The sequence below is a fragment of the Plodia interpunctella genome, chromosome 16 (assembly GCF_027563975.2).
Source record: "Plodia interpunctella isolate USDA-ARS_2022_Savannah chromosome 16, ilPloInte3.2, whole genome shotgun sequence".
Taxonomy (NCBI): domain Eukaryota; kingdom Metazoa; phylum Arthropoda; class Insecta; order Lepidoptera; family Pyralidae; genus Plodia; species Plodia interpunctella.
This window is the reverse complement of record NC_071309.1, coordinates 8,632,408-8,646,605: the sequence shown is the minus strand read 5'-3', so window position 1 is coordinate 8,646,605 and position 14,198 is coordinate 8,632,408. Positions and strand designations below refer to the sequence as shown.

Genomic DNA, 14,198 nt, shown 5'->3' with positions numbered 1-14,198 from the left:
ACCGGGAATTGAGAGACAGTCGTATAAAAGCGCGACCGTGTAAGCGCATAGCTAATACTTATCTGTGAGGTTATTTCTGTATCTTGGGTTTAATAACACTTTTTTAAAATTAATTTCGATTAACTGTAAAAGTAGTTTCATAAGAAACATCTTAATATATAACTCGTTTAATATCTCTAATAAGTGTAGTACGTACCTAGTTATGTAAAAATATTTATTCCGAAAAATGTATGTAGGTGTTGTAAAAGTACTGAACACGAACGATTTAACCAAAATAATACGTAACGCAACGTGGTCTGAAGAAAAGGCGAATCCAGGTTGTGATAGTTATTTAGATCCATAATTGGACATACATATAATAATTAGAAATTATAAATTACAATTGTAATAAAGGCCAACTAAACGATTTTTATGTACACCAATGGTAAGCTACGTAGGAATTCGAACCACTAGTACAGGTATTCTGCAAATAAATGTATATATACAAGCTGGGAGGATCAGACTATCAGTTTTCACATTAAAATACATCAATTCAAATGAATTTTTACTTGTGAAAACTGATTAAATATTTAAATCAATTTAAAAAACATAAACACGTATATACAATTAGCGGCCCGACCCGGCTTTGCTCGGGTAAAACGATAATAAATCACACCTAAACCTTCCTCAGGAATTACACTATCCATTGTTGAAAACCGTATAAAAATCCGTCTGGTAGTTTTTGAGTTTATCGCGTTCTTACAAACAGACGGCTTCTTTATGTAATTTGTAAGTATTTGTTCTTGTTGATTTATTTTCAAAATTACTGAAATTTTAATATAAACCTATCCTTATATGTTATTCAAAAAAGTGCCACCTATTTACTTAAAATAATATTAAAAGAACCTCCGCAAAACGACATTAAAGAAGAATTTATTGTCCGTATATTTTCGCGCGCAAATTCAAGTATATTAATTAAAATTGCAATGTTTTATAATCTACTTTAATCATAGACAATGAGAACGGTGATAAATTTTGACATATCCACCATTTTCGAATACTACAAAGTGAATTTATTAAATATCTTTGCAACTTTCAAATTATTCGTTTTAAAAATTACAAATAGAACGGTTAATAAATATCAAATTTCTCGACTTTATATCTTGGTAAATACAGTTTGAATAAATAGGTATCTATATATTTTTTTCTTAAATTATATATTATCTTCTTCATAGTCGTATTCCTCATGGCTGAGGGTTGTGGTCATTACGTGGAATGAAACACACACAACAACTTTCTTTGCATTATTAATGGAGTGGTTTGCCATTGCCTTCTCTATTTCACACACAAGTTAACAATCAACAAGTGTGCAGGTTTCCTCACGATGTTGTCCTTCACCGGTAACAAGTGTCTATGAAAACTACATGAGTCTGATTGAAAATCCGTCAAAAAATATATGTTATGCAGTTCCAGAAATCAACAATTTATATTTATATCCTTTAGTATATTGTAAAAAGAAAGTACATTATTGAGAAATCGGCAATTATTCTACTCTACTTTAGGACAGTTGTTATTATTGCTCTATGTAGAGCCGACGAGACGTAGAGTCGTAGCAGTGTACCGTTGATGTCTTTTATATGAGCGGCACTTGGTATGTCAACTAGTTCGATTTTGTATAGGATGACAGAGTAACCAATCTAATCTCACTAATGTTAAAAAGGCGAAAATTATTGAATATGTTATGCTTTTTCACGCTTAAACCGCTGGGCCAATTTTTATGAAATTTGGTATTGATGTAGCTGATACCTTAGATTAACACGTAGTCTTAAAATTACGCGATTACCGTAGGTTGTGATTAAAGAGCCTGATAGGGCATGGCGCTTTTTCTTTTTTTTTTTAATAATTACGCGTTGTGAAGCTAGTCAATTATATTTTTATCGCACATCAGTATTATATTTATAGAAAACACCCAGATTTAGTTCTAGCTAATGTACCTATTATATATTTATTTGCAATCAATGTATATATTGAAAAGTTTTGCGAAGTCTTTATACAGCCAAAACGATATTTTAGAATTTCTCTTGAACTTTTTAAATAAATTAGAAACTATGCAATAAAATTGAATGCAGTTTTCACTCTTATAAATATTGCTCAGTGAGCTTAACTGTCTCAAGTTTCATCTCAAAAAACCGCTTAGAAAATGAGATATTAATAAAATCGCGTACGCGTATGAAGTAGCGGACATATAATAATCATTAAAATCAATATAATTCAATGGTAATGTGAACAATGTGCCCACGTTCACTCTACCTTTGCCCAACAGTGGGAATTCACGGTTGAAAAAGCTGCACACAAGAAGCGAGCTTCGCAAGAAGCTTAACGATTAGCTTTCAGTTCAAAAACCGGTTATTTTTATATTTACTACAAATCTAACGATTAAAACTAAAGGTGACTTCCTTCATCGAAAGCTATAAATGTGCTTAATAACTTAAATTGAGCTTTCGCGTCTGTTCTCGCCGTTTCCCGTTGGCGAGCATTGGGAAAAGGTCTTTACAGTCGAAATATTATTGTTACAAACGAAACAAACGTTTTATATTGTACTAGCTATTGCCCACAACTTCGTATGTGAGTAAAAATCCGTTTCCCGTGGGAATTTCAGGAAATCCCTTCTTAGTGCTCCCCTACACTGTCCTAGGAACACATCAAATTTCAGCTTTCTACGCCCAGTAGTTTCGGCAGTGCGTTGTCTGTCAGTCATTCAGTCAGTCAGTAACGGAAAAGTTTTATATATATAGAAAAACATCTTTATTGAACTATAATCACTTTCTGCTAAAACTCTTTGTGTGGCATCATTAGGTAAATTATTTTTTTTATAAAAATGTGGGGTGGAGAAAGCGCTTTAAAAATTTTTTTCCCGCCAAACTAGCCAGTAGGTAGCCGCCATGTTTATCTTAATTCGAGGTTGATTAACGCTTGCCTCGGAAATTAGCAGAAACACCGTTAATCCAGAAGCGACCGGTCCAAAGCGGATTTAGAAATTCTCGCGATAAAGACGATAGATAACTTTTGATGTACTGTATTAATTTTTGTTATTTATATCGCTTTTGTAAATTAAACTCCGGATGGTTGCGGATATTAATTTTAATGGAATATTAATCCGCGCAAATTAAAAATTTCTTGCGTTGAAAATGTTTTGTGACAAATGTTTAAAAAAAAATAATGTGTGATATTATAATGATATAAAAATACTTATTGTAATTGTCAAAAAAAATATCGATTCTCTCTCTCTGTTGAGCGTGGTCCTAGCTGCAGTGCACAGGAGCTCAGAGTCCGCGTTTCTAATTTTGATAGAATATCGATTATCTTTTGTTAATCAAGATGTTACAACAAGCACCATAAAATACTAATGACACCCGTATATAGTTAGGTAAAATACTTTCAGTGTAATCCTCGGCACATAAGTTGAACCAAAATGGCGGCCGTCAGCGCAGTTTGATTAGAGATTATAGTAAGTATTAGAAAGGATTTTTAGTGGTTATTATTTATGAAAAAATAAATGAGTATTTTGGATTTCGCAGTTAACCACGAAATATAATAAATAAATAACAGTTTTATCTCTAATTAAACCTGCGCTGACGGTCGCCATTTTGGTTCAACTTCTATGCAGAGGATTGTAATAGTTGTGGTCTTTTATCATTTCTTTATGTTATCCATGTCCGTACTATAATGTTAAAAGTCTGTCTGTCTCGCTTTCCCGGCTAAACCGCTTGGGCAGAGTTTGTTGGAATCTAGAAGCGATATAATAGTAATCGAACGCCACCGCGGACGAAACTGGAGGGCAACGTCTAGTTTATATAAATTATTTTTGTCAATACAAGCTAATTGTTACCATGTTAGACTATCATTTGTATTATAATTAATTCAAAATTGGACGAAATACAAATAAGAAAACTGTTTTAAATGTTAAGAAGTAGGTATTACGTTTCAACAAAAAGACCTTATTAAACGATTGAGATGGCACAGATAACATTTATTCCGACTGCAAATTTATTTGTTGAGCAGGAAAATATATTAATTAAATGTACGACGCAAAACCTAATATATTTTGAGAAAATATATTACCTGATCCTTCAGAGTGCATTTCTGTGTCATAATATTTTTTGTTAGTGTTTTGTTCAGAGTTTTAGTCGTTAATGGCAATTGTGAATTTTTACATATTAATAAACTAGCTTTTGCCCGCGGCTTCGTCCTCGTTAATTTACGGGGATGGAAGGTATGTTTGTCTATGTCCTTCTCCATATTTCAAACTATATGTGTGCAAAATTTAATGATATAATTTTATGATTATATGATACGAGTAGAGTGCGAAGAGGTAACAATCAAACAAAATTACTTTCGCATTTATAATATTAGTTAGGATTATGGCTTTACTCGAGCGAATCAGGGACGGGCCGCAAGTTGAAATATTCGTTAGTATATTTAAAAAATATAATATTAGTTTTCGCCCGCGGCGTCGCCCGCGCGATTTCCCCACGGAAACAGTTATTTTTCCTGATCGAAAGGTACCCTATGTCCTTCTCCATAGTTCCAACTACATGTATGCAAAATTTCAAGAAGATTGTTTGAGTAGATAGAGCGTGAACATGTAATAAAGAAATAAACAGATTTACTTTCGCATTTATAATATTACTTAGAATTAGATAGAACTATCCGGTGGTCTCGGGGGTGTTAGTTTCATATAAACGGAATAGTTTTTGAAATAACACTAACTCCACACCCCAGTTTTTCTTATCTATGCGGATGAGCTCGTCTTTTTTTTATTTCTACCTGCGAAGAGCACAAAGGGAGCACTTGTCTATCTGTTTGTTTAGTTTGTGTGAAGCAGTGGGTCCCGAAGGCTTTTAAGCCACATGCATACGTTGCGACCAAACGATCTATAACATGAAATGGATTGATCTTTTTTCTTTCTTTTCGGGTGTATTATTTATTGCTAACACTGGTATCAGACGAGAGCAAAAGCTAGTAGTATAATTAATTAACTATCTATCTAACATAAAACGAAGTCGCTTTGTATTCCTGTCCGTCAGAGGCAAAATCAATCAATGGATTTCTGTTTCAAGTCATGTTATATCAAAAAGAATAATAATTAATGTTTTTTTCAATATGTAGTCGTGTGTAAATTGAGTGACAATTTTATTTAAAACTATGCATTTTTGGACACTTTACATAAAGTATATAAATAGATACATATAATGATCTAGACACACATACAGAAGAAGTGTAGAGTATTATTAATTTAAATATTCTCAATATGCGAACACAATCTTAGTGATTTATCTCCCGACGACCGATCACTTAGGTTGCGGCCGCACGAAATCGACATAACCTAACAATAAAGCTTTAAAACCATATTTAAGAACCCCTTCGAAGGCTCTTTGTCATGTATATCGTGTGGAGATCATCTCGTCGACGGCGATTCTGGATAGGCTTCAGTTCATAAGAAACATATGAAGTGTAAATATAAAATTCATGCGAAAATAAGTTAATGGTCACCGGTTTTATAATAATATTTAATTAGACATTTAAAATATGTAAAATTGCTTATGGTCCAGGTAAAATATGATAATAATAGGTAAACATAAAAACTGATAAAAAAGTGTCTGTGAGTGCGAAGAAGTTTCTGATTGGCAACCGAAAATTTGCTTTTTGATCGGTCGAGTTGCATTGAGATTTATTTCAAAATGTTTGATTCGAATAGTTTCGCGGAGAAGAAGATTAATATTGCGCCGTGAAGCCCTGAGAATCTCCCCCAAACACATGTCTCGTGTGAACAAAAACGTGAACATATCTTGAATTTCTGAATTCCGTTGGGGTCCGCCATAATTCACTTGCAAGCAAAAAGTCGAGACGCCGCGACAACGCTTGGATCGTGAAGTAGTTCATCTTAACCCCGGACGCAAAAACGAGGGATGTAAATGAGTAGCTACGACGTAGCTAATTATGAAATAAATTCAAGGCGGATTTTAATCGGAAGTCTTAACATGGAGATGGTTCTTAGCTGTGATTGATAAATATCTTGATAAACATAATATTTTAAACTGCGTCATTTTTTGCATTTGCTAAATTTTGTAATTTAATTTGCATTTTCATACATTATTGCAAACTTCACTATCGGATCGTGGCGAAACGATTTGGTTCTGGTTTTCTCTGCGTTAAAATAAAGCTCACGTTAAAACGAATATACGTTGATTCGCCATGAATATGCATGATAGTGTTCTAGATCTTGTATTAAATACGACTGACTGTTCATTTCACTCAAGCCAAGAGAATCCTAATCTAATTGCACGACTTGTATCTGTAAAACGTGGTCGATAAAGCAATTTGTAAGCTGGTTTTATTTTTTGACATCTTTTTTATGCACCGCGAAATCACTCAGTCTTTCTTTTTGCGCGATCCGAGGGCGCGCATAGTTCGCATCGGGCGCAAAATTTGGAATTTTTGATGTTGCCGCGCGACGCACGCGCACATTCAGTCGCTAATTCGGTTAGAAAACCAGTTTTTCACCACTCACATTGGAATTGGTATCAAAATTTCACAATTATATAATTCTTTTGTTTTTAATTTTGAGCGCCTACCTAATTATAATTACCTATTTGATATAATGCCTATAATAATACACATGGTTTGTAAATTAATGTTACATGACCACCATAAAGAGTGATGTTTCTCAGTAATATAAATTTTAACGTTGAAATAGAGTGATGATACGCCCAGATTCTACCGAGGGTGTATGTTGAGACCTGAGACGTTAGTCGAGGGTCGTAAATACACGGGTTGTGAATTGTACTTTAATTTGAGCGATACACAGTGCGACTGATACCTGCCTACGACGGTAGTAATTTCTAACAAAAAAAATTTATAATAAGTCCGTAAATAATTACAACAACGTCCATCAAATATTTGTTGATAAGTTCGTATTTTCAAAATATCATATTTTTTGCCAGTCTGTATTATAAATAGTTCTTTTAAAAAAGAATACTCATTGCTGATATTAAACACTAGATGTTTCCCGGGGCTTTGCTCCCGTGGGAATTTTTGGATAAAATATACCTAACCCACCTCGAATTTTTGAAATTGGTTCGGTAGTTTCGGAGATTACCCGCCTCAAACATACAAACTCACAAACGCTTATCTCTTTATAATAATAGTACAGATTGATATTACTTGTGATTCTTTTTAGATGATCATTATGGTCTATTGATTGATCACGTACTGAATATAGAGTATTACATTTAAAATTTATTCAGGTTAAGGATGCAAGTTGATAGATTTTTTTAATTAATGGTCCTGACAAAAAAATTGGCGTTTTAAAACTTCAGAACCAGTTTTGATGGTCGTAATATGGTATTTACTGAGTTAATCTAGATTTAAAGTGAGGTGTGTAATAAAACCGTGTGTTTATTATCAAGTCGCCGACCGGCACGGAAAATATAGTATGAATAAATTGCAAAACATATTATGTTGTCGGCTACTTACATTTTGCACTTGAATAAGTGTTATGTAATTTTATTATGAGTATGTACGTTATGAATGGTCTGCGCGTGCATGTAAAATTTGTTTTACTTTACAATTTTAATATATCTATGTATATAAAAATAATTGAAAACTGACCAACAGACTGATTGATTGGGAATCAACCCCAATCAATCAGTCTGTCGGTCAGCACGGGCCGAAAAAACCACGACGTTGACAAACAGAAAAGCAAAATTTAAAATATGGAAATGCGGATGAAAAACTAAAAAATCTTATTACGTACCTACTAAAACGAATTAATAAATACATTTATGTACAACAAGCTGCGCTCCGGGCTTCGCTCCCGTGGGTATCTTGGGATAAAAAGTACCCTATGTGTTATTCCAGGTTATTTTCTACCAGTCTACCAAATTTCACGACAATCGGTCCAATAGATAATGTGTGAAGAGGTAACAAACAAACTTACTTTCGCATTTGTGATATTAGTTGGGATTACCTAGTTGTTTCGTACCTAGATTGAAAGAAGTAACAAAATAAGAACTCAAAAAGCATTGTCTGTTACTATACGTACGAAATTTGTTTGTTTAATATATAAAAAAGACTAAACAGTGCATACTTAATTTACTAGCCAACTTACAGTTAGATCATCAAAATTTTCTTTTCTTCCAGGTGCGAGTGACAATGTGCGTGCGGTGAAAACGATCTGGCGCCATGCTGCGCGTGATAACTTGCGTGCTGTTCGCGGCGGCGCTCGGCGAGCATGTCCGGGAGTTCAGCGTGCGCGAGAACCTTCCAGCCGGCTCCTTCGTCGGGCATCTCGGCGATGAACTACCCGACGCGGCCCCACCCTACACCATCGTCCCCGTCCCAGGCAGCGCCGTCAATGACGATCTTAAAATAGACCCACACACGGGAGAAATACGAACTCGAATACCACTAGACCGAGAAAACAAAGATCATTACGCATTAGTTGCTATTCCTGCTAGTGGAGACAACATCAGAGTCGTTGTCAGGGTCACTGATGAAAATGACAATGCTCCTACATTCCCTACTCCTATAATGAACGTTGAATTCTCCGAAAACACTCCCAGAGATGTAAAACGAAAACTCAATCCTGCTAAAGATCAGGATTTAGGTATATTCAATACGCAAAAATATAATATTGTATCTGGAAACACAGATAATGCTTTCAGATTATCGTCTCATAGAGAAAGAGATGGTGTATTGTATTTGGATCTACAAATCAATGGGTTCCTTGATAGGGAAACGACTGATCATTATGAGTTAGTTATTGAAGCGTTAGATGGTGGTACTCCGCCACTGAGAGGTACCATGACGGTAAATATTACTATTTTAGATGTTAATGATAACCCACCGGTATTTGCTGAGAGTGTGTATTCTGCAACTATACCAGAAAATGCAACTGTTGGGACGACAGTTCTGAAAGTATTCGCAACAGATGCGGATGCTGGAGAAAATGGACTGATAGAATATTCCATAAATAGAAGACAAAGTGACAAAGAAAAAATGTTCAAAATAGACCCTGATTCTGGTGAAATCACTGTAAATAAAGCCTTAGATTTTGAGACGAAGGAACTGCATGAATTAGTTGTCGTTGCCAGAGACAAAGGTGCGCAGCCTTTAGAAACGACAGCATTCGTCTCAATCAGAGTAACTGATGTCAATGATAACCAACCCACCATAGACGTGATCTTCCTAAGCGATGATGCGACTCCGAAGATATCGGAATCTGCTCAATTAGATGAGTTCGTGGCCAGGATATCAGTTCACGATCCAGATTCTAAAACAGAATACGCCAATGTTAACGTAACATTAAGCGGGGGTGACGGCCATTTTGATTTGCGGACACACGATAACATCATCTACTTAGTAGTTGTCGCGTTGCCTTTAGATCGCGAAGCTAGATCTTCGTATACTTTGAATGTGGTCGCAACTGATAAAGGTTCTCCTCCATTGCACGCGTCCCGGATCATCAGTCTTCTGGTGACTGACGTAAATGATAACGCACCGGTTTTCGCTGAATCCGAATACAAAGCGAGTGTTCCCGAGGCAGCTCCGCCTGGAACACCTGTAGTCCAAGTCTCAGCTAGTGATGCAGATGAAGCTGAGAACTCTGAGATTCGTTATAGTTTGTTGCCAACTCCGCAGTCGGATTGGTTTGCGATTGACGAGCGTTCTGGCTTGGTGACGACGCGGGCCAGGGTTGATTGCGAGACGAATCCTATGCCGCGTTTGACAGTGGTTGCTAGGGACCGTGGCAACCCTCCTCTGTCGTCCACCGCGACGCTGGTAGTGACAGTGCTTGATGTGAATGACAACGAACCCATCTTCGACCAGTCTTTCTACAATGTCACCGTGTCCGAGAGCGAGGCAGTCGGCAGCTGCATTTTAAAGGTAAGTTGCATTTTACTTACGCTGTGTTTTTTGGATATAATTGTATATATTTTACAAGGAGTAAACACCTGCAAATTATATGTAACTATGTCTTTTTAAGGAAACACTAAATCTTGTTAATGAGATTTATCGGCACAAACTTTACCAAAATCGTCTTGGAATATATCTTCATTTTTCTTCTGAATTCTCACGATTTAACATTAATTATCTCATTCATCATTTAAACCTATTAATAAATCAGCACATCCGAAATTAAATACCAATACGCAGTCAAAACTACTGGTTAAAACTAGTTTTGCAGTCGAGGCGACACGGAGGGCCGTAAAAGCCGTATGCTAAATTAATGTTAAAAAAAACCTCATAATAGTAAATGAACGTTTCATACTAAAGTGGAATATAACTTCTCTTATTTGTAGATGATCGTAATGATTGTAGATGATCACAACGAAAATGTTTCGGTCGCATCTAGTTCTCAAATGAGTAAAGAAACAGAAGCACAGTAATAATTAAATATGTCTTCAGATTTTTTAAAGACACCTTAAGACATCTGACACAATTTGACGAATACCTTTTAACGATATCAGCCGTATTATGCACTTTACGAATAGCAATCTGATTTGCATATTCTCTCATGATGGTTGTTATTTTTCAATGAAAATTGGTAGATATTTGAACCCTCGATTTTAAGTCTCTTGTAATCACTTACTCTTTATACCACTATTACATTTATATCCCTCCGGATATCCTTACCTCAAAGTAGCCTGAAAGAGATAGCACTAGCGATAAGGCCGCCTATTGTAAATTTTTGTATTTGTTAAAATTTGTATCTTGTTTCGGTGCTATGACGTATTTTTACTTACTTACTACTGGTTACAAAACCAGTTGCAAATTGTGAGTAACTTTCTCCGAAACCGCTGATTTGTTATGTGACTGATTCGATGGATATCGGCTCGATAGCATTCCTAAATACATATTATTAAGTTACTGACATACGTTTTATAAATGGTGCTTGTTACATAGGATGGGAATGGTTTCATGCGGCTATTTTAATTTTCTGGATTACCAAAATATTTTAAGGAGTAAAGAGGGAAAAAATATTTATCGATTTTAAAGACAGACTATCCAGAATAGCTAGGAATTTAATATAACAGCGATATTACAAGAAATTTAGAGTTTCAATATTTATACATTAGTTTGTTAATTATTTATACACTAAACTTGATGTTGATTTAAAAACAGCGCGCCGCTGACGTTTAGACAAAATGGCGTACTTTGTTTTTTTCTAAGCACCTTAAAGTTAACGTCAAAGTTATCGGTGTAACCCACACATATGATAATTGTTTGAAGTGGATTTCCTCTGTGTAAAGACAATACTTAGGAAGTCAATTATTTTAATCTCACTGGTAATTCCAATTCAGAATTTAGAATATAAATATACAAGTCTTCGTTATTTAGTGATGACATTTGTAATTTGTTGCGTATACATAGTCCGGGTCAATCTTATCATTTTCATCGCGTATTCTCAGTCACTCATTTTGACGATCCTGATTTACATTTTGGCATGAACCCAAGCTTACCTTGGTTAGAATTAAACACTTTCCTTGTAAAAGCTAAATGTTATAGAAAATTGCTATAAAAACAAAATTATCCCTTCCATCGTTGAGATAATAAAAAAAAATTGAACAATAATAGGATCGTAATCGGATCGGGGCTCGCAACAGGCTACACCGATGCGTTTTACTGTCAAATTTATGTGATTACTAGCTGCGCCTGTACCGGCTTCGCTCCCGTGATAATCCCGTGTAATTTCGGGATAAAAATTACCCTATGTATTATTACAGGTTATATTTTACCCGTGTATCAAATTTCATAACAATCGCTACAGTAGATCTTGCGTGAAAGAGTAACAAACATACATACACACATCCTCACATACTTTCGCATTTATAATATTAGTAGGTAGTACTTTTTCCTTTTTTTGAGAATGTTTTCTATTGTAGAATGTCTTTTGTTTTGTATTACTCTTATACTCTCGAGTAAAATTAAACTAAGGTGATACTTTACTGAGTTACAGTTATAGTATTTTTACTTCCGCCCTAAAATAAGACCACTCCATGCCCTCCCGTTGTACGAGGCAACTATAAGACACGAATCTTTGACAGCTGATAAACAATAAGAGGGTTGACGTCAAGAATTGATCAGTTGTAAAATACGGCCGAATACGGCCTTAAAAGTTCATTTTTTACTCTGATTTTGAACTTATACTAAATCACACTTGCGAATGCAACTGGGGACACGCGAGGAGAACAGAGAGAGAGTTAAGTTCAGATAAATTAAGCATTAAAACATGTTTCTTTTACGACAAGGAAATGCATTAGCTTTGCAAACCTGCGCATGCGTCCTCACTGGTCTATGTAACTTATATCATAAATGTAATGTCACTTTAAACTTAAAGGACTTAGTGCTGTTAGATTTTATGATCTATATAATAGCTAGGGATAGACTTAGATACAGCTGGTTTCAGTTGATAACCCCTAGGTGTAACCTGCTATCTTTAGCTGTTTAGTAGAATAAAACAAATACTAGGTAGGTATGTCTACTTATAAGTACGTCTACTTAATCTATATTAATTCCACAATGTATTGCACAAGAATTCATATTTCATAGTGTCAAATTTAAACAGTATACGAGGGACTAATAACAACAAATAATGTCATTATTATCGCATATAAAAGAACATCTAAAATACCTGTTTTCAAAGGCATTGACATTGAAAAATGTGTTTTCTCAATTCGCGCCACGCGCCTACGCATCCAAGCGGTAACCATGGCGACGACGGTGACGCGGAATCCAAAATGGCCGACGAGTTATCACGTTATTAAAGATCCCTAAGCACCGCTACTGAAAGATAGCTGTTATTATAAAATCGGATGCGTTCTGTGCATGCGTTTTCTTGTTTTATGAATATTAATGCTTTTATGGAATACCAGGATGGTCGTTTTACGATAAATTTCTGAATGATAAACGTATGAAGGTTGCTCTTTAAAGTCTTAATAAAGTTTGGCCAGTGAGTTTATTTTTGTGTATATTACATAAACTGTCATTTTCAGCTTATGACTTTATTCTTCACGAGACCTGTTGCTGTTCAGCGTAATATATGGATGTTGGATGTTTGCTCGAGTAATAATTAACGTAACTAGTGGTTCGCCACGATCTTAGACCTCGCGAACACAATACATTTGAATGAGTTTTTACAAAACTGTGAATATTTCAAAAACGACTTAACCGATTTTGATGCCCCATACGAACGGTTCGAAAGTTATCGCGTTACAAACAAACATACATTGCATACATACATACAAAAAATGTATTTTTGCCCCAAGTCGAATTGTAGATAATAAATTTTACACTTAAACCTTCCTCAGGATTCACACCCGCTATTGGTGAAAACTATACAAAAACCCGCCCGGAAGTTTTTGACTTTATCGCGAACAGACAGTCAGGCGCGGCAATTTTCGAACTGACTTTGGGACATACTCAATAGGCTAGTTGCCAAATTTTTGTTTTATTGACTATTCGAAGGCCCTTACATCATTAGAAACACAAGTGAAAAAAATACTGTGATAATGAAAATACTTTCAAAGATATGACAAAAATAAAATCACACATTTTTGGACTCGTCCAAATGCTCCATACTTAATGACACGAACAAGTGACGTCACAACGTGTGAGAATGTTCGCGAAGTAAGATATGTTTGTTCGACAGCTACATTAAATATTACGTTTATTACGGTGATGATTTCTTAATAAAAGTACAATAACAAGTAAACTATAAAACTATGCAAGTGAACTGTCATGTAAAATGTCACGATTTGAGGTACCGCAATACAGTTTTCAAAAGTTCGTTTTTGACTTTGGGCTACTGAAAAACTTTACTTAATCACTTGCGCAAACGTTCAATATATATTCGAATTTCGGTAAATATAATGCTTGGTGTAAAACGGAGGCCTAGAATCGTGAGGGAGCACTGAATAAATACAGGTGTCGAAATCATTAGGCTTAATGCACACTGAGTTATGTAGATATCGTTATTTCTTATATATTATTAGATATTATTAGAAAGAAAAAAATATATCTTTATATATTATTAGAAAGAAAAAAAAAAACATTGTAAGAAACAATAATGGTAAGCCGATCTGGCATGATAGGGACCAATACTGTTCAAATGAGTTTCTTTCGGCATTTCTTCTCAGCAGTGGTCGTTCCGAAAT

The 14,198-nt window shown here is 35.1% G+C and overlaps 1 protein-coding gene across 1 annotated transcript in view; it reads left to right on the top strand.

Moving 5' to 3' along the window:
• The window catches only part of ds (dachsous), a 301,443-nt gene that overhangs the window by 325 nt on the left and 286,920 nt on the right, over window positions 1-14,198 (top strand). Inside the window, exon 2 of the mRNA XM_053756979.1 lies at window positions 8,182-9,927. Coding sequence (XP_053612954.1) covers window positions 8,224-9,927 — 1,704 coding nt within the window. The 5' untranslated portion in view covers window positions 8,182-8,223. The remainder of the gene's footprint in view (window positions 1-8,181; window positions 9,928-14,198) is intronic.